The 19,670-nt window shown below is 42.7% G+C and overlaps 2 protein-coding genes across 8 annotated transcripts in view; one reads left to right on the top strand and one right to left on the bottom strand.

Annotated features, from left to right (window-relative positions):
• Positions 1–13,947, top strand: part of ptk2aa (protein tyrosine kinase 2aa) — a gene marked incomplete at its 5' end in the record, with an annotated part of 54,901 nt that extends 40,954 nt beyond the window's left edge. For 3 of the 7 annotated variants that reach the window (XM_080485164.1, XM_080485168.1, XM_080485166.1), the window contains 18 exons: positions 3,434–3,531; positions 3,820–3,904; positions 4,000–4,100; positions 4,297–4,412; positions 4,575–4,675; positions 4,833–4,922; positions 5,008–5,212; positions 5,483–5,594; positions 5,728–5,802; positions 7,216–7,323; positions 8,073–8,177; positions 10,050–10,112; positions 10,704–10,743; positions 11,040–11,143; positions 12,309–12,464; positions 12,739–12,819; positions 12,907–12,992; positions 13,068–13,947. In XM_080485164.1, coding sequence (XP_080341290.1) covers positions 3,434–3,531; positions 3,820–3,904; positions 4,000–4,100; positions 4,297–4,412; positions 4,575–4,675; positions 4,833–4,922; positions 5,008–5,212; positions 5,483–5,594; positions 5,728–5,802; positions 7,216–7,323; positions 8,073–8,177; positions 10,050–10,112; positions 10,704–10,743; positions 11,040–11,143; positions 12,309–12,464; positions 12,739–12,819; positions 12,907–12,992; positions 13,068–13,194 — 1,853 coding nt within the window. In that variant the 3' untranslated portion in view covers positions 13,195–13,947. Of the gene's footprint in view, positions 1–795; positions 817–3,433; positions 3,532–3,819; positions 3,905–3,999; positions 4,101–4,296; positions 4,413–4,574; positions 4,676–4,832; positions 4,923–5,007; positions 5,213–5,482; positions 5,595–5,727; positions 5,803–7,215; positions 7,324–8,072; positions 8,178–10,049; positions 10,113–10,703; positions 10,744–11,027; positions 11,144–12,308; positions 12,465–12,738; positions 12,820–12,906; positions 12,993–13,067 lie in introns of all 7 variants that reach the window. The other 4 variants (XM_080485165.1, XM_080485162.1, XM_080485167.1 and 1 more) reach the window with 3 other exon arrangements.
• A 3,699-nt stretch (positions 13,948–17,646) lies between these two features.
• rplp1 (ribosomal protein lateral stalk subunit P1) lies at positions 17,647–19,670 on the bottom strand. The gene is made up of 4 exons (XM_080484501.1): positions 19,455–19,670; positions 18,671–18,745; positions 17,872–17,989; positions 17,647–17,773 (listed from the first exon to the last, which is right to left on the bottom strand). The coding sequence occupies exons 1-4, from the start codon at positions 19,524–19,526 to the stop codon at positions 17,691–17,693; spliced, it is 348 nt and encodes a 115-aa protein (XP_080340627.1). The 5' UTR covers positions 19,527–19,670; the 3' UTR covers positions 17,647–17,690.

Below are 19,670 nucleotides of genomic sequence, written 5' to 3'. Positions count from 1 at the left end.
GCTACCTAATAAGCTGAGTGCGGTGTGAGTCTTTTCCAAGAAGCATACTCACACAACCAACCACGAAGTTGACTAAAACCACACTTGGTTAGGCGGCGGATATCAAATTGAGGCCAGTCTCTTCATCTTCTATAAACAGTCGGGACACTGGCCGGAGGACACGGCCGATTCTGTGTATATGAGCTTCGTGGAGACACGATACATCTGTCAGATTCATTCATACTTTCATCAATATCCTGAATGCTTAGCCACATTTGGCTGTAGTTCTCCAAGTAATGGCGGCTGAAGTCCTGTGTTCCAGTGCTTTTAATGTGGATGTTTTGGCCAGTCCTAAGTACTTATGGATTTGGCGTTGTGGCCACCTTTGAAATTGGACTCTGTTCTTCTCTCCTTCCAGTCTTTTTCTGTCTTTCTATGATTATGTGCTGTTATTTCTTTTTTCTTTCTCTATTCCTCTCTTGCTTTTTTTTTTTTTTTTTTGATCTTTTTGTTTGTGGAACTTCCCCTAATCAGACGTTCTGCAGACTCCTGACATATTTTCCGACTCTGAGTTTTATATGTGTGCTCATGTCAATCAGTCTGCTGCTTGAAAAGAAAGAAAAAAAGAACTTGTCTTACAATCACAGTGCAGCAGTTAACAGCTTTATTGACTAAACATCAGATAGAGTGAAGTGGGTCGGTTATTGCGCGTGTGCATGTGTGTGTTTCTGAGCTATTTCCAATCTTAAAGCAGCTCTCGTGCTCCCCCTTTTCCTCAACTCTCTTTTCTTCCTCTTCCTCCCACCGCCAACACAGTGAGCTATGGAGTAGTTGAAGGTAAAACTCCCAGCCTCTCTCATTCTGTCCCATTTGAGTGCTTTGCGTTTTCTCAGTGTTTTTCTCTGCCAGGCTCACAGTATTACTCAGAGGCAACTGTTTCTTTTTTATTGATCCCATTCTTCTTCAAATTTGACAAATCTGGAGTTGATAACTTGATCATTAATGAGTGAACACATCATCATGAGGTTTTCTGTATCAATCTGGACCTGGCAAAGAAAAAACAGACGAGAGGTGTCTTACATTGAATTGATTTGTGGTCGTGATTGTTGTATTGTTATTGTTGTTGTTGTTGTTATTTTATTTTTATTGTCGTAGATGGATCAGGTTAATTCAGTTGTCGGAACTAACAAGGAGAGCCAATTCATGAGTAAAGCAATATGCTGCTTCTGTAATTGACCCCATCAGAAAATTGACACTTTGTAATTGTAAATGTGAATTTAAAGAGGAACAAGAAGTATTTATACGATGGACTGGAAGTTGTTGCACCTGCAAAGTCATTTAACTCCTCATATTGCAGAAGAGGCTATTATACTACAGCTTTGAAACTTCATTTATATAGCACATTTCAGTAACATTTCAGCAGTTTAAATTGCTGAACATCAACAAGCAGAGACATTATCAGACTGCAAGAAAGAGGAATAGGAATTATTATCAACATTAAAAATGTATAATAATGCAAAGGAGATGAAATGTAAATAAATACAATAGTTAAAGATGCTCTGCTGCATATAATGAGTTATATGCTTTAACTGAATGCAGCAGCAAACATAATCGTCTTTAAGCTTCTTTTAAAAACACTTTTTGGAGTTGGAGTCGTCCTGGAAGCCTGTTCCAAATAATTGGTTTCTAAAGATAAAAAGCAGCCTCTGGATGTTTAGTTCTGACTCTGGGAACAGAAAACAGACTTGATTCAGAGGACCTGAGAGGTCTGACCAATTTATCATGTAACAGAAAGTCAGAGGTGTATACTGGGTATATCGTATGTTTTCTTGAGATGGATCTTATGTGCTCTTCGCAGTCACACTGTCTCTTTAAGAGCTACGGTTATGACGTAGGGTGTTTAATTGCTAAATTCTGGGAGTTCATGTCCAGATAACTTACTTACTGTCACATGGTGCCGGAGTCATTCCTGCTTGACTCTGGGTGAAGACAGGTTACATCTTGGACAGCTGGAGACGCCATTGTGGAGCAAACACAGAGAGACAGGCTGCCACACACACTCACATACATACCTATGGCCAATTTAGAAGCGCCAATTAACCTCAAATACATGTTTTTGGATTGTTGAAGGAAACTACTGACGTCAAATGCAAACAAAGCTGCTCAAACTGGAAACAGGACTCTTTTGCTGTGCAATAAGAGTACAGCATTTTGAGGCTTCAGACTTCGGAGGCACGTCTCCAATTTACTGACTTATTTTTCTACAGTTATCTGCATGGTCACACCTTGAAAACATTACACGGCTATTGAAAAAACAAAGACGCAAATGAACCTCACAGCAGCTGAGCTGTTTACTGGTTTGGCTCTCAATGCACATCTATTGTTACATCTTTACGTCTGTTTTGAATTTTGATTAATGGTATTGTCTTTGTGATATCTTATATATTTAAAGTATATCAATATACTGAAAGTGAATTGCAGCATGGAATAATAATAATTCAACATTTCAGTGGGATGTGTTTGGGGTCCTGGTGCAGTTGTTGGTGTTGTCTGTGAAAATGTCTGAGTTGAAAAAGCAGAGTTCTGCAGACAATTTAGCTTTCACAAGACGAGTTCCCGATGGTCGACTTCCTGCACGGACCTCTTGAACTCAGTTTTCAGCCGATTTTCAGTGCAGCTGACATTAACACACCTCGGCAGCAACGTTTCCTGACCTTTTCAACGGGGCGGAAATGCTGATAACACATAAATGTCAGATGGTGAAATGTGAAAGCATGTGCTGGTCAGTTTGGAAACAGTGTCGTTTCTTTCACAAAGTGAGTTGAAAATCATCTCCAGACCTTATCGAATACAATCCAAATGCATTCCTTGACTAAAAGGCCTGCATCCAGACCAGATACTCCTTTCTGCTTTCTGGCTTACAAATACACTTCTTTGAATACATTTTTACAGAGTTGGGACAAGAAGAAACAGAATGATCAGTGGGGATCTTGTGCATGTCTGTGAACCTGCCTGTTCAATGGTGTAACTGTGTTTGTGTGTTTTAATATTTATATTCCAGGGTGCATGTGCAGTACACATTTGTGTTGTTAGAGGAGTGTGTGGGGAGAGATTTGGCAACGACTTTTCAAAATGTTGTTTTTAATGTCTTGTGTTAATGCAGTACTTAATGCCATTGGATGGGGTTCACCTGAAAGGACACTCATCTGCCTGACAGAAAGTTTCACGTCAAAGCACATCAATAATATTTGAGCAGTTTTGCGATCTTTAAACCGACACAAAGACTTGACACCATCCAAATATTTTTGTCCTGCTAAGCCCCATCCATGTGGTCTAAGAGAGGCATGTCATGTGTGATAGAATCTTTCCAGTGTATGACAAACAGCAGGCAGGAGTATTTATGTCATTTTTTTCCATTTCTTTTCTCTCTTCTTTCATTCCCTCCTCCACTCAGCACGGGACTATGAGATCCAGAGAGACAGGATCGAGTTGGGCCGCTGCATTGGAGAGGGTCAGTTTGGTGACGTACACCAAGGAGTCTACAACTGCCCGGTATGTGGGAATATCCATCCGTCCATCTTCTATACGTACTCTGTTCTTGCACGTCTCAGCTGAAACGGGGTGACTGCTTGGGTACAGACGGTCAATCCACGAGCAGGGCAAACACAAGGAGACAGACGTTCACACCTATAAGCACGTTTTGGGAATTTGTGAGGAAGGTGACGGTCAAACGAAACGCAGACAGGGACAACATGCATACTGTCGAAACACTTAAAGCCACACTTATTTGATGCTGTACGTTCTGCAAATGGCTAACTCAAGACTTTGTGTTTTGTGCAGGACAAGCCAGCTCTTCCTGTCGCCATCAAGACCTGCAAGAACTGCACCTCGGACAGCGTCCGAGAGAAATTCTTACAAGAAGCATGTAAGACCTCACATTTGTGTGTGTGTGCGCGATTTTTCTGCTGTACAAAAGTTATCTTGGAAAAAATGCTGAGTGTATTTGTGATTTCCTGGAAGTGACGATGCGCCAGTTCGACCACCCAAACATCGTCAAGCTGATCGGAGTGATTACAGAGAACCCAGTGTGGATCATCATGGAGCTCTGTACTCTTGGAGAGGTACAAGTCAACGACCTCACTCAAATTTCAAACAACACTGCTCACATTTACATATTTATTTACAGACTGTGCCAGTGTTTATCATATTTTGTACTTAATGCCACATACTTTGACACAGCATGCACTGTGAAGACTTTGCGTAGTTGCACAGTAATAACACACTCTTGTGCTTTGGTCTCTGTCTTTCTGTCTTTAGCTGCGCTCGTTCCTCCAGGTGAGGAAGTATAGTCTGGACTTGGCCACTCTGATTCTGTTCGCCTACCAGCTCAGTACGGCACTGGCCTATCTGGAGAGTAAACGCTTTGTGCACAGGTACACACACACACACCCAGTCGAGAAGAAAAGACTAGATCATCTTTGGGTCACATTCCGATTCTATCAGACTACCGACACTGATGATGAAAATTGTTACGATTCAATTAAACTTTTGTGTAAGAGGCCAGCTTCCTAAATGCAGCCGTTACTGCTTAACAGGGACATTGCTGCACGAAACGTGTTGGTGTCTTCAGTCGACTGTGTAATGCTCGGAGACTTCGGCCTGTCACGATACATGGAGGACAGCTCTTACTACAAAGGTAATGAAACAGCTTCACTCACAGCTTGTGTTGTGTAGTTTCCTGTGGCAAAGTCTCCTTCATCTGTCAGTACTTTACCACCATCTGCTGGTGAGAGCAGTTACCTGCTCAGTTTGTTTGCTCGCCATTTGAACGTATTCGTGTTTGTGTTTCTTAGCCTCTAAAGGTAAACTTCCTATCAAATGGATGGCTCCCGAATCGATCAACTTTCGGAGATTCACCTCTGCCAGTGACGTCTGGATGTTTGGTGAGTCCCTGTCGTGTTTCGATGGACCGGAAACATTTCCAGAAGCAATGATTTAACCATGTGTCTTTCTTGTGGGGCTCTCTAGGCGTGTGTATGTGGGAGATCTTAATGTACGGCATCAAGCCCTTCCAGGGCGTGAAGAACAATGATGTGATCGGCAGGATAGAGAACGGCGAGCGCTTGGCGATGCCCCCTCAGTGCCCTCCCACCCTGTACAGTTTGATGACCAAGTGCTGGTCGTATGACCCCAGCAAGAGGCCGCGATTCACTGAACTCAAAACACAGCTCAGGTAAACGGGGGAAAATCAATGTTTGTTTGATTGTTTTTGAGCATGACATTGCAGTGAATTTTATTGGAAATGTTTGACTGTGGTTACATTTTTGTAGTTCTTCTGATAATTTGGCTGACAAAAACACTGACAAGTTTTTTTTATTCATAAACTGATTTTTGATTGAGACTTTTCTCCCGTGTCTTTGTTTTGTTGTATTCCATGTATGAAGCTAAAGCTCATGTTATTCATTAAATCTTCTTCTCTTCCTTCATAATGTGATTTCTGCAGTACCATACTGGAAGAGGAGAAGCTTCAGCAAGAGGAGAGACTCCGGATGGAGATGAGGAGACAAGTCACAGTTTCCTGGGACTCTGGGGGTTCTGATGAAGCACCGCCTAAAGTAACAGCACTTGTCTTTTTCTCTCAGTTTGTCCCCCTTTCTCTCTCTCTCTCTCTCTCTTTCTCTCTCTCTCTTTCTCTTTTCCTTGTGACAAGGCTGAAGAACTCACAGAACTTGTAATCTCTGTTTGCAGCCCAGTCGACCAGGCTACCCCAGTCCTCGCTCCAGTGAGGGCTTCTTCTCCAGCCCCCAGCACAACCACTTCCCGGTAAACACACGGAAGTGCACATCTTGACCCGTGACGTATCTTTGCACCTCTGTTGCTTCTTTGTCGTGACAGCTAAAGCAGCGATTGACTCACTGTCATAGGGTGTATGTGGAACAGACTGATGTACCCTCACTAATACTGCCATTTGTTTAGATGTATCCTTTAATAGGAGGTACAAGTCAAGTACAGGAAAACTAGGAGGGAGGTGGTTTATTCTTTTAACAGAGAAGCTACATTATCTCACAAAGTAATGTGTTGTAGTGCAATTGAATACAGTTCGAAGTGGTAGACAGGAACTATTACTGGGTAGTTTAAAAGAAGAGCACTTTCTTGACTTGTCGTACAAACAGCACTTTTAATTGTAATCAGTTTACTCATGTATGCAGGTAGTTGTGCATTTATACTCAACATTTACGTCAGCTCCTTAAAACCATCCAGTAACTCTAAAATGAAGAGCGTCTCTGAAAGCCCCGGGGACGGGAGAGCTTTATCATCGCCATAAAGACAGGCTCAGTAAACTCACAGGTTGAGTCTGGACTCGGTCAAGCCGGCCCAGAGCGTGCGCGACGCGTGTCAGACTCGCAAGAAGAAATGTGAGGGCCGGGAAAAGGAGAGCTGCTCTGAGTACACTTATTCCTCTCCTCATAAACCGAGCAGACAGCAGGCATTTCCTGTAGTGCCGAAAGCTACTCACTCATGCACACGCACACACGCACACACACACACACACGCACGCACGCACGCACACACACACACACACACACACACACACACACACACACACACACACACACACACACACACACACACACACACACACACACACACACACACACACACACACACACACACACACACACACACACACACACACACACACACACACACACGCACAAACAAACCAAATCCACGGTGCAGCTCTCAGGGCAGCAGGCTCCTCTCCTCTCGCCCTCGTCCTTATAAGGAGCATCTAATTCCAACTTTAGTTTGAGTCCAACTTAATCTCATACGAAACTATACACAAATATTTAGTCTGTTATGCTATTAAGGGTCAGCAGCACATGCATCAGGTTGTTGTTTATTATCATTATCAATCTTGCATTAATAAGCTTTGCCAGTATTATTTCATATTTGCATCCACATTATTTGTCCTGTCTCTGATTGGTAGACAAAGTCAGATGATTTAATACTTTTGATAAGCTCCAGAGTATTATTGTTATCTATTTTATGTAAATTAATTTTATTTTGTACATATTTATACATTACTTTTTGTTTCTTGACACACTTTAGGTAGATAAAAAGTGCAACTTGACACAAAAATCTTGTAAAGTTCTCTTCTTTAATTTTAAATATTTCAGGTTTAACTAAATTTTACTCTCTCTCTGTCTCTCGCTCTTTCTCCACCTTCTACAGCCGTCAGCTCACGGCAGTGTTGGAGGAGTTGGAGGAAGTTATCCCCCCTCTGATTCCTGGAATCAGCACAGACCGGAGCACACAGCACTGTGGAACCCAAGCTTAGAGGTACACACACACACACACACACACACACACACACACACACACACACACACACACACACACACACACACACACACACACACACACACACACACACACACACACACACACACACACACACACACACACACACACACACACACACATACATAAATCAAAAATTCTGAAAAAAGTTATGTATGAAGGCATGTATTGTTTTCAGATCATTTAGTAATAGAATATACAGTGTGTTCTGACATCGACTTGGGTTCTGCCAAGTGCTGACATTTACTGTTAAACTTTTGTCCTGAAATCCAAAAGTAAAAGTCCACATTGCTTTATTTTGTTGTCATACACAAGGCATGCAGACAACACTCAATAAAACAAAATTATGGCGGAAAGTGTTTTTTGTATGTGGATATAAACAAAAAGTGAGTAAAAACATGTTTATTTAGGTTCAGTTTACATGATAACGTTTTTCAAGTGAAGCAGTTTGTTTACGTCACGACTGAAAACTGCTTTTAAAAATGGGTTGGAGGTTTTCAAATGTAACTTTTCTGAAATTCCTAGTATTGACACATGAGGAGGATGGTTGCAATAGTTTTTCTGCACACATGTATGAGTAGATCAGCAACAATTACAAGATCCTCAGAGGCTTATTTTTTCAAGCACCGGCTTGTCTTGTTGATCCGTAGTACCCTTCCATTTGTACGAACTTCATGAAAGGAACTGCTGCGGGAAGCCTGGATTCACGGTTGAGCTCTTCTCCACAGGATGGTGGATGTGCAGGTCAGGTTCTGATGGAGGAGAGGCTGATGATGCAGCAGCAGCAGATGGAGGATGACCAGCGGTGGCTGGAGCAGGAGGAAAGCTTCATGGTAAAGCTTCGCACACACGCACGCACACGCACACGCACGCATGCACACACAAAACAGTTTTGTATGTTTTTAAATGTTTTGGGAATCAATGTTTTCTTCTTACCACAATCTGTGTTTTATTTTTAACAGACAACTAACAAAGAAAATCAGAAACAAAGAGAGAAAAAAAAGAGTTGAGCTTTTTTTCCGCCGCCCCTCTGACTAAAACTACCACTAATGTAATCTAAATCCATGAAATCCCTCTTAAAGATAGCAGTTTTCCACTCAATAAAACTCTGTCATGTGTATTGTTTTTGCCAGAAGGGCTACAGGAAGAACCTCTTCAGGTCTTTGAACTGGCTCAGTTGAGCATGTATGATTTATCTCATCAGACACTGAAGGAGGGAAAACAAGTCTGTTCTTTCTTTCTGTCTTTAGATTATTTGTGTCCTCTGTTGCTTTGACATTTTGTTTTCACTTTTGAGCCAAAGTGCAGGAGCGCTGAACGACAAGAGGCAAAGTGAGGAAAACATGTGTGATGGATGAAAGCTGAATGGGGGGGGGGGTCCTGTCTCTTTATCCGTCACCCTGCCTACAGATCATACGTGGCCATAATGAAAGGCTTTAAAATCACATTGATTGCTTCCCAGATTATGAAACCTCTCTGGACAGTCTGTCAGGTTGAATACATGATATCCTATGTATGTGCTCAGATGAGGCTTTAAAATGTATTTCTGTGTATCAGCTGCCTTCTGACTCGTGCATCCACCAGGCCTGACTTTGAACACCTATCAATATAGAATTCAATCTCACCCATATGCATGTCACATCATTTCAATCAAGCAAGTGTGATTCTCAGTCTTCAGACAAATGGCCCTTCTGCTCTCCAAACTTCATCTTATCTAATACAGAAGGTGTTCTGAAGTGTTTTACACCAAACAGAAGAGTGAGTTTCTCCCGGGTGACGGAGGCAGAAACTTTGTGATTCATGGATGCAGGATCGACAGAGAAGTGCAAAAAGAGAGGAGAGGAGGACAGAGGGAGGGAGAAAGGAAGTGGGATTGGCAGGAGCAGCAGAGTGGGAGGGACGAGCCTGGAGTCGGCCATCAGAGCCGAAGAAGAGAAACAGAGGGAGCTGTGGAGAGATGGAAAGAGTGGGAGGGAGAAAAAGAGAGAGGAGAGGCGGTTGGATCTTTTCTCTCCAGGATTTGTCTTTGTGGCTCAGTGGAGCTTTTCCCTCTCTGGAAAAACTTTCTCTCTTTTTCGGTCTGTCTTTTCTTCCCCCTCCATTCTTCCAACTTTCTCCTCCTCCGTTCCTTTCTTTGCTCTTTCTCCCTGCCTCTGTCCTTTAGTTTCCTCTTTGCTCTGAGCTGTATTATCGTCCATCCCACTCTCTAACCCTTTTGCCCCCCTATCTCTGCCCTTCTTTCTTTCGATGGCCTCCACTCTCTGTGTTCCTCCTCCTGTCTTCATTAACCTCCACTCTCCCAGGATGCATCTCTTCAAGGCGTGCTTCACCAAGACGGTACAGAAACAGACAGTCGGGAAGTTGACTTTGTGGGGGTTGTGAACTGCTCTTTTGACTTGTTGCTGCTGTAGATGTGGACTTTCTGGTGCTGGTTGACAGAACTAACTACTCCACGGGAACATTCATTCGACTTTTCTGGTGTTTTGATTGCTGTAGAACCTGTTTTGTAGTTTGTCTTTATTATTAATCAAACCGAATATGCTGCTATTGTGTAGTTTCTCTACGTCATGGGAATCTGTGATTTGAATCTCAAGATTTGACGCCAACGAGGTTTCCAAACAATCCTTGTCCAGTGACTTAAAAATACCTGCTCACAATGTCACTATTTATTTATTTTTTTAATCAAATGTCTCTATTCCCTGCAGAAGGCAGAGTCCAGAAACAGCAGAGGAAGCATTGACAAAGAGGACGGCACACTACAAGCACTGGTCAGTCACTTGAAGTGTCTCTGTAACAGCATGTTGGTTGTTGAGCTGGATGGATGGATGGATGGATGGATGGATGGATGGATGTGCCGGCCAGACAGGAGGTGAAGTGTAGCAGAACAGCTGTGCAAGCCAGAGAAGGCGCATAAAGGAAGCAGAGAGAGTTCAAGAAAAGAGCCCCAGAGGGAATGTCTTGAGTGAATAACGGAGGAAATGCAGACACCGAGAGGAGAAGAGAAAGTATTTCTGTCTGAGAGCCATGAAAGGCACTGCCTACATACCAAGCACCCGACCACAGGGGACACATGGGAACTTTAAACCGAGAAGCGCTGCTCAATGACTGTAAAGCAGGGTTGTAATACCCTGGAGTGAGGAAAGCAGATCAGATTTACGCTGGTCACGACTCCACAAGATGACAAATCCTGTCAACATGCAACCCTGAAGATTTTCTTACATGTGTTTTGTGTAACGGTTAGTTTTCGTCTGACGTCTGCTCTCTTATTAAACAAGTTTGAATTTTTTCCATTTAAAGGAATGATAAAGGACATCTGTTATTTAAAAAATAAAAGCAATGTTTTTTGCATGTTTGCACAGGGAGGAAGCCAGCACATCTACCAGCCTGTAGGGAAACCAGGTGAGACAACTGACCTAATATTCATCAATTAAAGTGACGGTAGCACTATGAAGAGAAACATTTATGACTTTGGAGTCTAATAGTTTACAATATATGGCATGCCTCTTTAAAAAGTTGTTTTCTTAACTTGGTTGTTGACACACGTGTCTCTGAGAAATGAGTCGAGTGGAAGAATTATTATTGTAGTAATGTTGACAATGAATTTATGAGGCGTAATCTCGATGCTCTAAGTTGAACTTATTATTCCATTGAAACACAGGCGAGCGGGATACTTACTTAATCAGATTTGTTTCCAGAACATGTGGCCCCCCCGAAGAAGCCCCCCCGCCCCGGAGCTCCCGGTCACCTTGGCAACCTGGCCAGTCTCTGCCCTGTTGACAGCTACAACGAAGGGGTCAAGGTACAAATCACACGTTGTCTGCTTGTTGGAATGAAAACTTCCCTGAAAGTTTGTCTCTTTTTTTTTTCTTCCCCTTTTTAAATTGTGTTAATTTGCATGTTTGATTTAGACACGCCCACTCCGGCTTACAGTTTTTAATTTGATGATTTGTTATTGTGCTGGTCGGTGGGTGCATGCTGTGTCACGTCATGCCCTGCTCGTGATTGGCTTTGGCCTAATGTGCTCTTCCTGTCTCTCCCCCCTTTCAAATCCCCATCCACCCCCCCCGCTAATAAACTCCACCCACACACCTGTCAACCCTCCTTCTCCTCCTCTTCATCTGGCTTCTTCATCTTTTCTGACTTGCTTTCCTGCACCCACACATCCACCGATCCATCCCTCCAACATTTACCCTCTTTCACAACCCACACTCTCCGAATCCATTCACTCCGTCCTTTTCACCCCTCATCTACCCCACCAATCTGCCTCTCCTCCCCACATCCTCCCCCTTAGCCGTGGAGGGTAAGCTGATCTTTGTGTGTCTGTTATCTCTAGTGTAGCTGCTAGTCACATTCATGTAAATAGAAAGCTGCATCCTTTGGAAATGTTATTTTTCTTCACCAGAAACAAACAAAAAATCCATTACTTTCATGACTCAGTTGTGATAGTTACATATTTCATACCACTCCTTATATTATGAGGTAACTTCGGCAGTATTTCTACGACTAATCATCATTTCCGGTGAAGAAAAATAAAGCCCAAGTATGAGAGTCACTGTAGGATCTCTCACTAGAAGTGTAGTAAACTCTAGTTTACTGTGTCTGAACGTGTAGATGGAAGCTCATGTAATGAACTTGTTACCTCATTTCAGGTTTATTACTAAAACAATACATACTAACATCCCTACACACTCCCCACTCACTGTAGAAGGGTGTGTGTATCTAGTGTGTAGCTTTAAAATGCATGCGGACCAAATGTGTTGTTTTTGTATGAATGCTGCCCCCTAGTGTTAGATCTTTAAAACTGTAGTTTCTTATACCGGGGCCAGTACAAGTGATAAGCGAACTACTTTTTGCCTGAAGGAAACTCATATTGAAGTAGAAGAATGTGGCCAGTGGAGAAATGTACCTTGAAAATGTTGTTTTTGAATGAAGTCTGATTGTCTGATGGTGCCGTGTTGCTGCAGCTGCAGCCTCAGGAGATCAGCCCCCCGCCCACCGCCAACCTGGACCGCTCCAACGATAAAGTATATGAGAATGTGACGGGACTGGTCAAAGCTGTGATTGAGATGTCCAACAGGATACAACCTGCCGCCCCGGAGGAGTACGTCCCCATGGTGAAGGTGGGCTTCACGCTCAGTATTATCTTTTTTACTGCGACTGCAACCGTTGTGATGAAAACAGCCAGCAAGCGAGTTCATTGATGAAGCACTTTACAAACACCACAGTGGACCAAAGTGCTGTACAAATATAAAAACATGGGAATATAAAAGGCCTTAAAGACAACAGCTCACATGGTGTTGAAGTCCAAAGAGAAGAGGTTGGTTTTCGCACGTGGAATTACAAAGTTAACGAATTTGTGGGTGTTTTTCTTTGTTGTTGTTTTTTGCTTTGAAGGAGGTGGGTCTTGCTCTGAGGACTCTGCTCGCCACGGTGGATGAGACGATTCCTGTGCTTCCAGCCAGCACGCACAGAGAGGTAATCCATCTTTGTCTACGTCAGCGCCACGCTCACCTGACGGTGAAGGCAGGGAGACGTTACCACTTTCTGTTTGTGTCCTCGCAGATTGAAATGGCTCAGAAGCTGCTGAATTCAGATCTGGCCGAGTTGATAGCGAAGATGAAGCTGGCCCAGCAGTACGTCATGACGAGGTGGGAGCGACCGCGGCGTGAACGTTCACCCGCCTCGAGTCGTCACACACTAACTCTGCTCTGCTCTCTGCGCAGTTTACAAAAGGACTACAAGAAGCAGATGCTAATGGCAGCGCACGCACTCGCAGTCGACGCCAAGAACCTGCTGGACGTCATCGACCAATCACGGCTCAAGATGATCAACCAGACCTGCCCCCATTAGTCCAGCTGACGGTTTCTTCAGCAGCGCATTGGAACGCATGGCGAGAGGGAAAGATCAGCGGCTGGTTCTCGGCTAATGAATAAGAGGCTGGTAGGTTTTTGTCGGCGGACATTTTGAAGAAGCAAACAAGGAAGTGATGGACGGCAGATAAGTGACTGTATCAATCAGCCCATTCTCCTCTTTTAAACGCTCACCCTCTCCGGAAAACATAATTTTGTGTTGTTTTGTACTTGATGTTTGGCTTTTATATCCAGAGAAATGCGCCTTCTTCTCATCACGTATCCTCAAGAGCTCGCTCTTTTTTTTTTTTTTTAAATAAATAAACTGAAGAAAGTGAATGAAGTTTTCCGAGGCTCACTTGAAGGACAAGTGAAGGTATTTTGGCAAACTGGACGCACCAGCATTTTCCAGGTGAACCCACGGCTGACACTTTCCATGTGGAGGACGGAACAACTGGAACTGAAGAGCCAACACGATGGAGGATAATGAAGACGAATTCACAATGTTGTTGTTTAAACATGTTTTTTTTTTTATTATATTATCTTTACTCTTTCCAGCCTCTGCTCTCACTCTGTAAGGTTTTTTCAGTCTTCCTCTTGGACTTTGGATGAGCAAACCATATTGATTTGTTGTGCATTTGCTCATGTAAAGTCTCAATATATCTTTTTTTTTTTTTCCTCCTCTAGACTTCTTTATCTCAGGCACCAAGAGATAAAAACTGAACTTTTGGAGAACAAACTAAATGTCTTTTTTAATAATAATAAAAAAGAAAAAAAAAAAAAAGAAAAGAAAAATTGTATGCCACGGGCCACTTTTTAAGTTATCTTACATAGTAAATATACAAAGAAGCTCTATTTTAACACCTTTTTAGAAGCATGAATAATGGAGAGGGATGGACGGGATTGGACGAAGAGTTAAATGACGGAGGGAGGATGCTTTCTTTATATATTATACTGTATGAAACGCTACGTTTTTCTGTGCCAACTGAACTGCATTTCACCAAAAAGGAACATTTTCATTCAAAGTCAAGTTGTTTTCTTAGAAAAAAAACCAACTATTGTAGAAATGGCTCACATGTAGTTTTTCTGTTAAACTCTCCTTAAATGGTAGAAATATTGGCTGTTACTTTGTTGTTGCTGATCACATTGATGCTTTGTATTATTTGCCATTTAGTCTACATGTGACTGACTGACTGATTGGAGCTCACTTCTTGACTTCTTTGACTTCATTTATTTAAGCTCTGTGCTGTTTGTCCAGCAGGCCTCGTTCATTTGGTCTCTGATTTAGATATTGTCAAACCTCTTGGCTTAATAAAGTATTTCTATTCTATTCTAGTTCACATGCTTGTTCTGATCCCCTCCCCATTGTTCTACCTCCCTCCTCTGGAGTTATTTATGCCTGTATCCCTCCTTCTTCTGGTCTGTCATGCTGTTTTTCTCTTTTCTGTCCGTTCTTGTATCTCGGCCTTCCTCTCCTCCCTCCCTGACTGTCTGGCTGCTCCCTCCCTCTGGAGTGAGCAGGATTCTCAGGAAGGAGACACATGTACAGTTGCAAAACCAAGCAAATAAAACACTGTTATTATTAAGAAATGTTATAAACTGCTTTCTGGTTTCTTTGTTTTTTTTTTTCTTCGTTGGTCATAATTCTATTACGATCCATTTGCTTATGTGAGAACATAAAGCCACATTCATTAGAGAGAGTTTCTGCTTTATATTTTTGCATTAAGACTAATAAAGCAGGGTTATTTGATCATTGAAATAAACTTGTGTCAATAAAGTGATTCTAGGGAGGTGTAGTTATTTTAAATGAGTACTTATTTAACCACTTGTATGGAATGAAGTATTCAAGTAGGTATTGTGTAATTGGAACTAAATCAAAAGCATGTTTCCGCCCGGTTTCGAACCGGGGACCTTTCGCGTGTGAGGCGAACGTGATAACCACTACACTACGGAAACTCGTGGTGATTGAAACCAGCATATATTTTTTATATATATTCGTCATATCAATGGTGACGTCAAGCTTTCTATGTGGATTATTTTCGTTTTGTCTGACGTGAAAAAAAATATAAAATTGAACTAATTTCACTTGGTGTTACAGCTGATTAATCACTATAAAGAGGATCCATGAATAATTTGGGATCACATACTTCACATTAAAACCCCGAATCGTTTCATACATTGGTGATCAGAATGTTATAAAGTGTAGCGGAAAATGTAAAGTGTGTATTTATAAAAGTGTGGCAAAAACGACGATAATTATTACTAGCTTCCAGTGAAGCAGGACAAAATATTTTCGCTCTCCCCGTCGGGGAATCGAACCCCGGTCTTCCGCGTGACAGGCGGAGATACTGTCCACTATACTAACGAGGAGCCGTTGAGATCGCTCCACTCAAAAGTGTATATAAAGTCATAGTAAGTGATGTCAGTAGCTGGCGATCGTTAGCGTCTTCTGTTCAGTGCGCTAAAATGTTTCTTGTTCATTCTCAACGGGAGTGTGAAACCACTCAGTATCGCCTCCTACGACTTGGTGGCGCTGTTTGCAGCTCCGCGACTTTTATTTTGGGCATTTAAAGTCGTTCTTCAGCGGAGACAGACTGAACGCTTCAGACGCTTCACGCTCATTTATCTGAGGTAAGTTTTTTTGTTTCCGTGTTTTTTGGGGGGGGTTTGCAGAGGTCACAAAATCAATACAAGAACACAGGTATTACATTCCTTTTTATCTCAAAGTTCTACGCGTGGTAATCCATATTGACAATGTGAAAACTGTTTCTTAAAGTGCATATGGAGTCACAGCCTTTGGCATGCGATCAGAATTGAGCTCAGGTGCGTCTTGTTTCCACTGATTATCTTTGAGACGTTTCTACTGTCGATCTGTAGCAGTCTGAAGTTCACACGTTCTCATTATGGGGTATTATGTGTAGAATGTGGGGGCGGGGGGACTTTCATTAATTTTATAATATGGGTGTAACATCAAATGTGGTGTGAAGTGAAGCACATTCTACATGCACATGTTTATGTGAAACACTGAATGTTACACTTCTCACACTCGTTTTTTCTCTCTTTTTTCCCCAGCAGGTTGTGATTTTATTTGAATTTCCATATTGTTAGTAAGTTGATGTTTAATTGTTTTGCTTTTTAAAAACTAAACTCAGAATAAAATGAACTTCCTGAGTCCAAAATTCCCCAAAAAGCAGTTGTAAACCCTATTTGTATATGCAATTAATCACAACTTTTTCTATATCCCTGCGGAAAATATAAAGTGTGTAACTGTTAAAGTGTGGCAAAAAAAATGTTTCGCTCTCCCCGTCGGGGAATCGAACCCCGGTCTTCCGCGTGACAGGCGGAGATACTGTCCACTATACTAACGAGGAGCCGTTGTAGTCAGGCCAATCAAAAGTTAATATAAAGGTAATCCTAACCCTAAGGTTAAACTGCTTCTTATTCATTCTCTAAGAGATATATTGACGCGCTCTAAGTGACGTCACCACTCAGTTCAATTTAAGGTGCGAAACCGTTTCCCATTTATTCACTGCAGGAGTGTGAAACCACTCAATATCGCCCCCTACGACTTGGTGGCGCTGTTCGCAGCTCCACGACGTTTATTTTGAATATTTCAAGTCGTTCTTCAGTGGAGACAGACTGAACGCTTCAGACGCTTCACGCTCATATATCTGAGGTAAGTTTTTTTTTGTCTGCGTGTTCTTATTCGCTTCTGCACAGGTCTCAAATTAATGCAAGTTTTCAATTCCTTTTTATCCTAAAGTTCCACACGTGATAATCCAGAAAGACGAGGTGCAACTTGTGGGCAGTTTTCTTTCAGTGCGAATGTAAACACAGCCTTTGCCGTGTGATCAAAATTGAGCTCAGCTGCATCCCGTTTCCACTGATTATCCGTGAGACGTTTCCACAGCTGCGCTGGAGTCGATCACATGTCCTGGTGAAACCCTGAACGTTTTCACACTACACTCAGCTTTCAGGGGGATTTTTATTTGAATTTTTCTTTTTAAATCCTAAACTCACAATAATATTTCCTGAGTCCAAATGATTTTCAAATGTACTTTCTGATGCAATTATTTATTCAATTTAATACTTTCGTCATTTCACTTTTTTGATGAAGAATCATAGGATTCAATTGCTTTCCTGAATGGAATTAAAAAAAAACTAATTCTCCCTTTCTATTGGCTGGATTTGTTGTTTTCACAACTGCTGCTCATAGGATTCCCACTCACACATTTCATTTTGAAAAAACATACATTTCCAATCTGCTATATTTCTTCAGTAGTCAGTTATGAATGCTTCATTTGTGTATTAAATTTTAATACTGACTCCCACAAACTTTAGTGCCCCAAATTTCAAAACATCTATTTTCACGTCCATCAGTGTGGTGGTTGAAACCAACACTCCAATATTCAGCCACCTCTCTTATCTCAGAACAACACCACCACAAGACCAGTCATTTTTGTACTTTTATTGCATTTTCTTAGAAAAACTGCTGTTTTAATCGAAGAGACCGAGGCCCATGTCGTCGTCGGACTCCTCAGACTCCTCCTTCTTTTCTTCCTTCTTCTCCTCTTCTTTGGCTGCAAAGGTGAACGAGAAGCAGTTAGAAAATCACGTCGGACGTTTCACACGTACAGTGTAAAAGAAAAGCGGGTCATTTGAACGACTGTTCAGGCACCTGGAGCGTCACCGCCAGCAGCCGCAGCGGCAGCCCCGGCAGCGGGGGCTCCAGCTGGAGCTCCTCCTCCGGCTCCAACGTTGCAGATCAGACTGCCGATGTCGATGCTGGACAGAGCCTACCGGAGGACGACACACAGAATTAAACACACGATCCACTAAGTTCTAGTTTCACCTCGAGGGTGTGACAAACCTATGGTCCATATCAGAGGGGCCTCATCTGGTCAAAGGAATAACGTTGCAAAAAATGACCACGTTTCCAAATTTATCCACAGAACATCGTCTTGTATCAAGAGTGGCGGACATATCAGTGATACTTGTTGCTGCAGAAGCAGTCTTAACGTGTTTTTACAATGTGAAAGACTCAGAATGAGAATATATCCAAACTACACTTCAATTTATTTGCACTGAAACAACACAGGACATTCATTGGCCCCAAAACCTTTTTTTTTTTTTAACAATCCAGCCGATTTGAACTTAAATTAGGCTGCGCGGCTGCTGAACTACAATGAGCTCGACACTCCGGTTTGTTCACACCGACGGGTAACAAACGTTCAATCCACAATATCTGACGGTCCTTCCTGGCTCATGAAGTACCTCCACTGTTACGACTCATGAACGGTCTAGAATGTATTTCCACAGTGAACAGAAGGTTGTGCAATGGAGGGTCAAAGTTAACCAGCTGGAACGTATATACATTTTGGTTTGGGCAACTAAACACCTGCTTCCCCCCCAAAGCCTTTCCACAATCAAACAATAAGGATGTCACTGTGATGAAGAGGTCGGAGCGTCCATCTCACCTTGGCGAAGAGGCTTGGCCAGAAAGGCTCCACACCGACTCCGGCAGCCTTGATCAGAGCGTTCAGCTTGTCCTCCTGAAAACACACGAGGGAGAAACACCTTAACAGAGAAGATCTCCTTTCACATCATCGGCACAATAGAGATACAGACGACTGATGCTTGTCGCACCTCGGTAAATAATACAAGTTACATTTACACTGCAAATGTTATTTAGACTCCGGATCGTGTGGCATTAAAAGCTGGGACGTCTTCCTGTGTTTTAACACAAACAAATGAGATGTAGTGACACGAGGACCTCTAATGTGAGCTGCTGTTTGCAGCTTCCACCTTTAGTGAGGTGTCAGGATAATACAGTGAGTGAATAAAAAGAGCCTCAACTATTCATGTTGGTCACTTTCCTTCCACGTTAACGCCGTCGCACAAAGATATAAAGTACAGTTGTGCTGGCAGATCCAACACAATGTCAGCTTAAACTCGGGAACGGTTGAGAACGTCAAATAACAAGAGTTGAACCTGAATATCTGCCGGGACGAGAGATCTGATGGAGAAAACGTGGCCTGAGCCAAGCAACTTGCTTGCCGCCATTTTAGCCGGTATGGACGTCAGCGCTCACATAAACACCTCATATATCCGCTTTATTAACGTGATGTTCGCATCAATCAACTCCCCACTACCCCCGTTTAGTAAATCCTTTGCATGCAGCCCCAGAGACGCGGTCTTGGAGCCCCGGAGCTCCGGTTCCGCGGTGTAGTCATGGCGGTGTTGACGGACGGAGCCACTTACGGTGACGGTGACTTCATCGTCGTGGAGGATCAGGGCAGAGTAAATGCAGGCGAGCTCGGACACGGAGGCCATCGTAGATGTTGGATTTTATATTTGTGGCGTCGGATGCCTAAGTTTGACGGTGCTAGTCGCCGGATTGCGGGCCTTAGCTTCGGATGAAGAACCAAGCACCTTAGGCACGTTAACTTCCTACAGCGGAAAGGGAAGGGGAAGGCC

Source organism: Lipophrys pholis (genome assembly GCF_963383615.2).
Source record: "Lipophrys pholis genome assembly, chromosome: 17".
NCBI classification, from domain to species: Eukaryota; Metazoa; Chordata; class Actinopteri; order Blenniiformes; family Blenniidae; genus Lipophrys; species Lipophrys pholis.
This window is presented reverse-complemented; position numbering and strand designations above follow the sequence as displayed.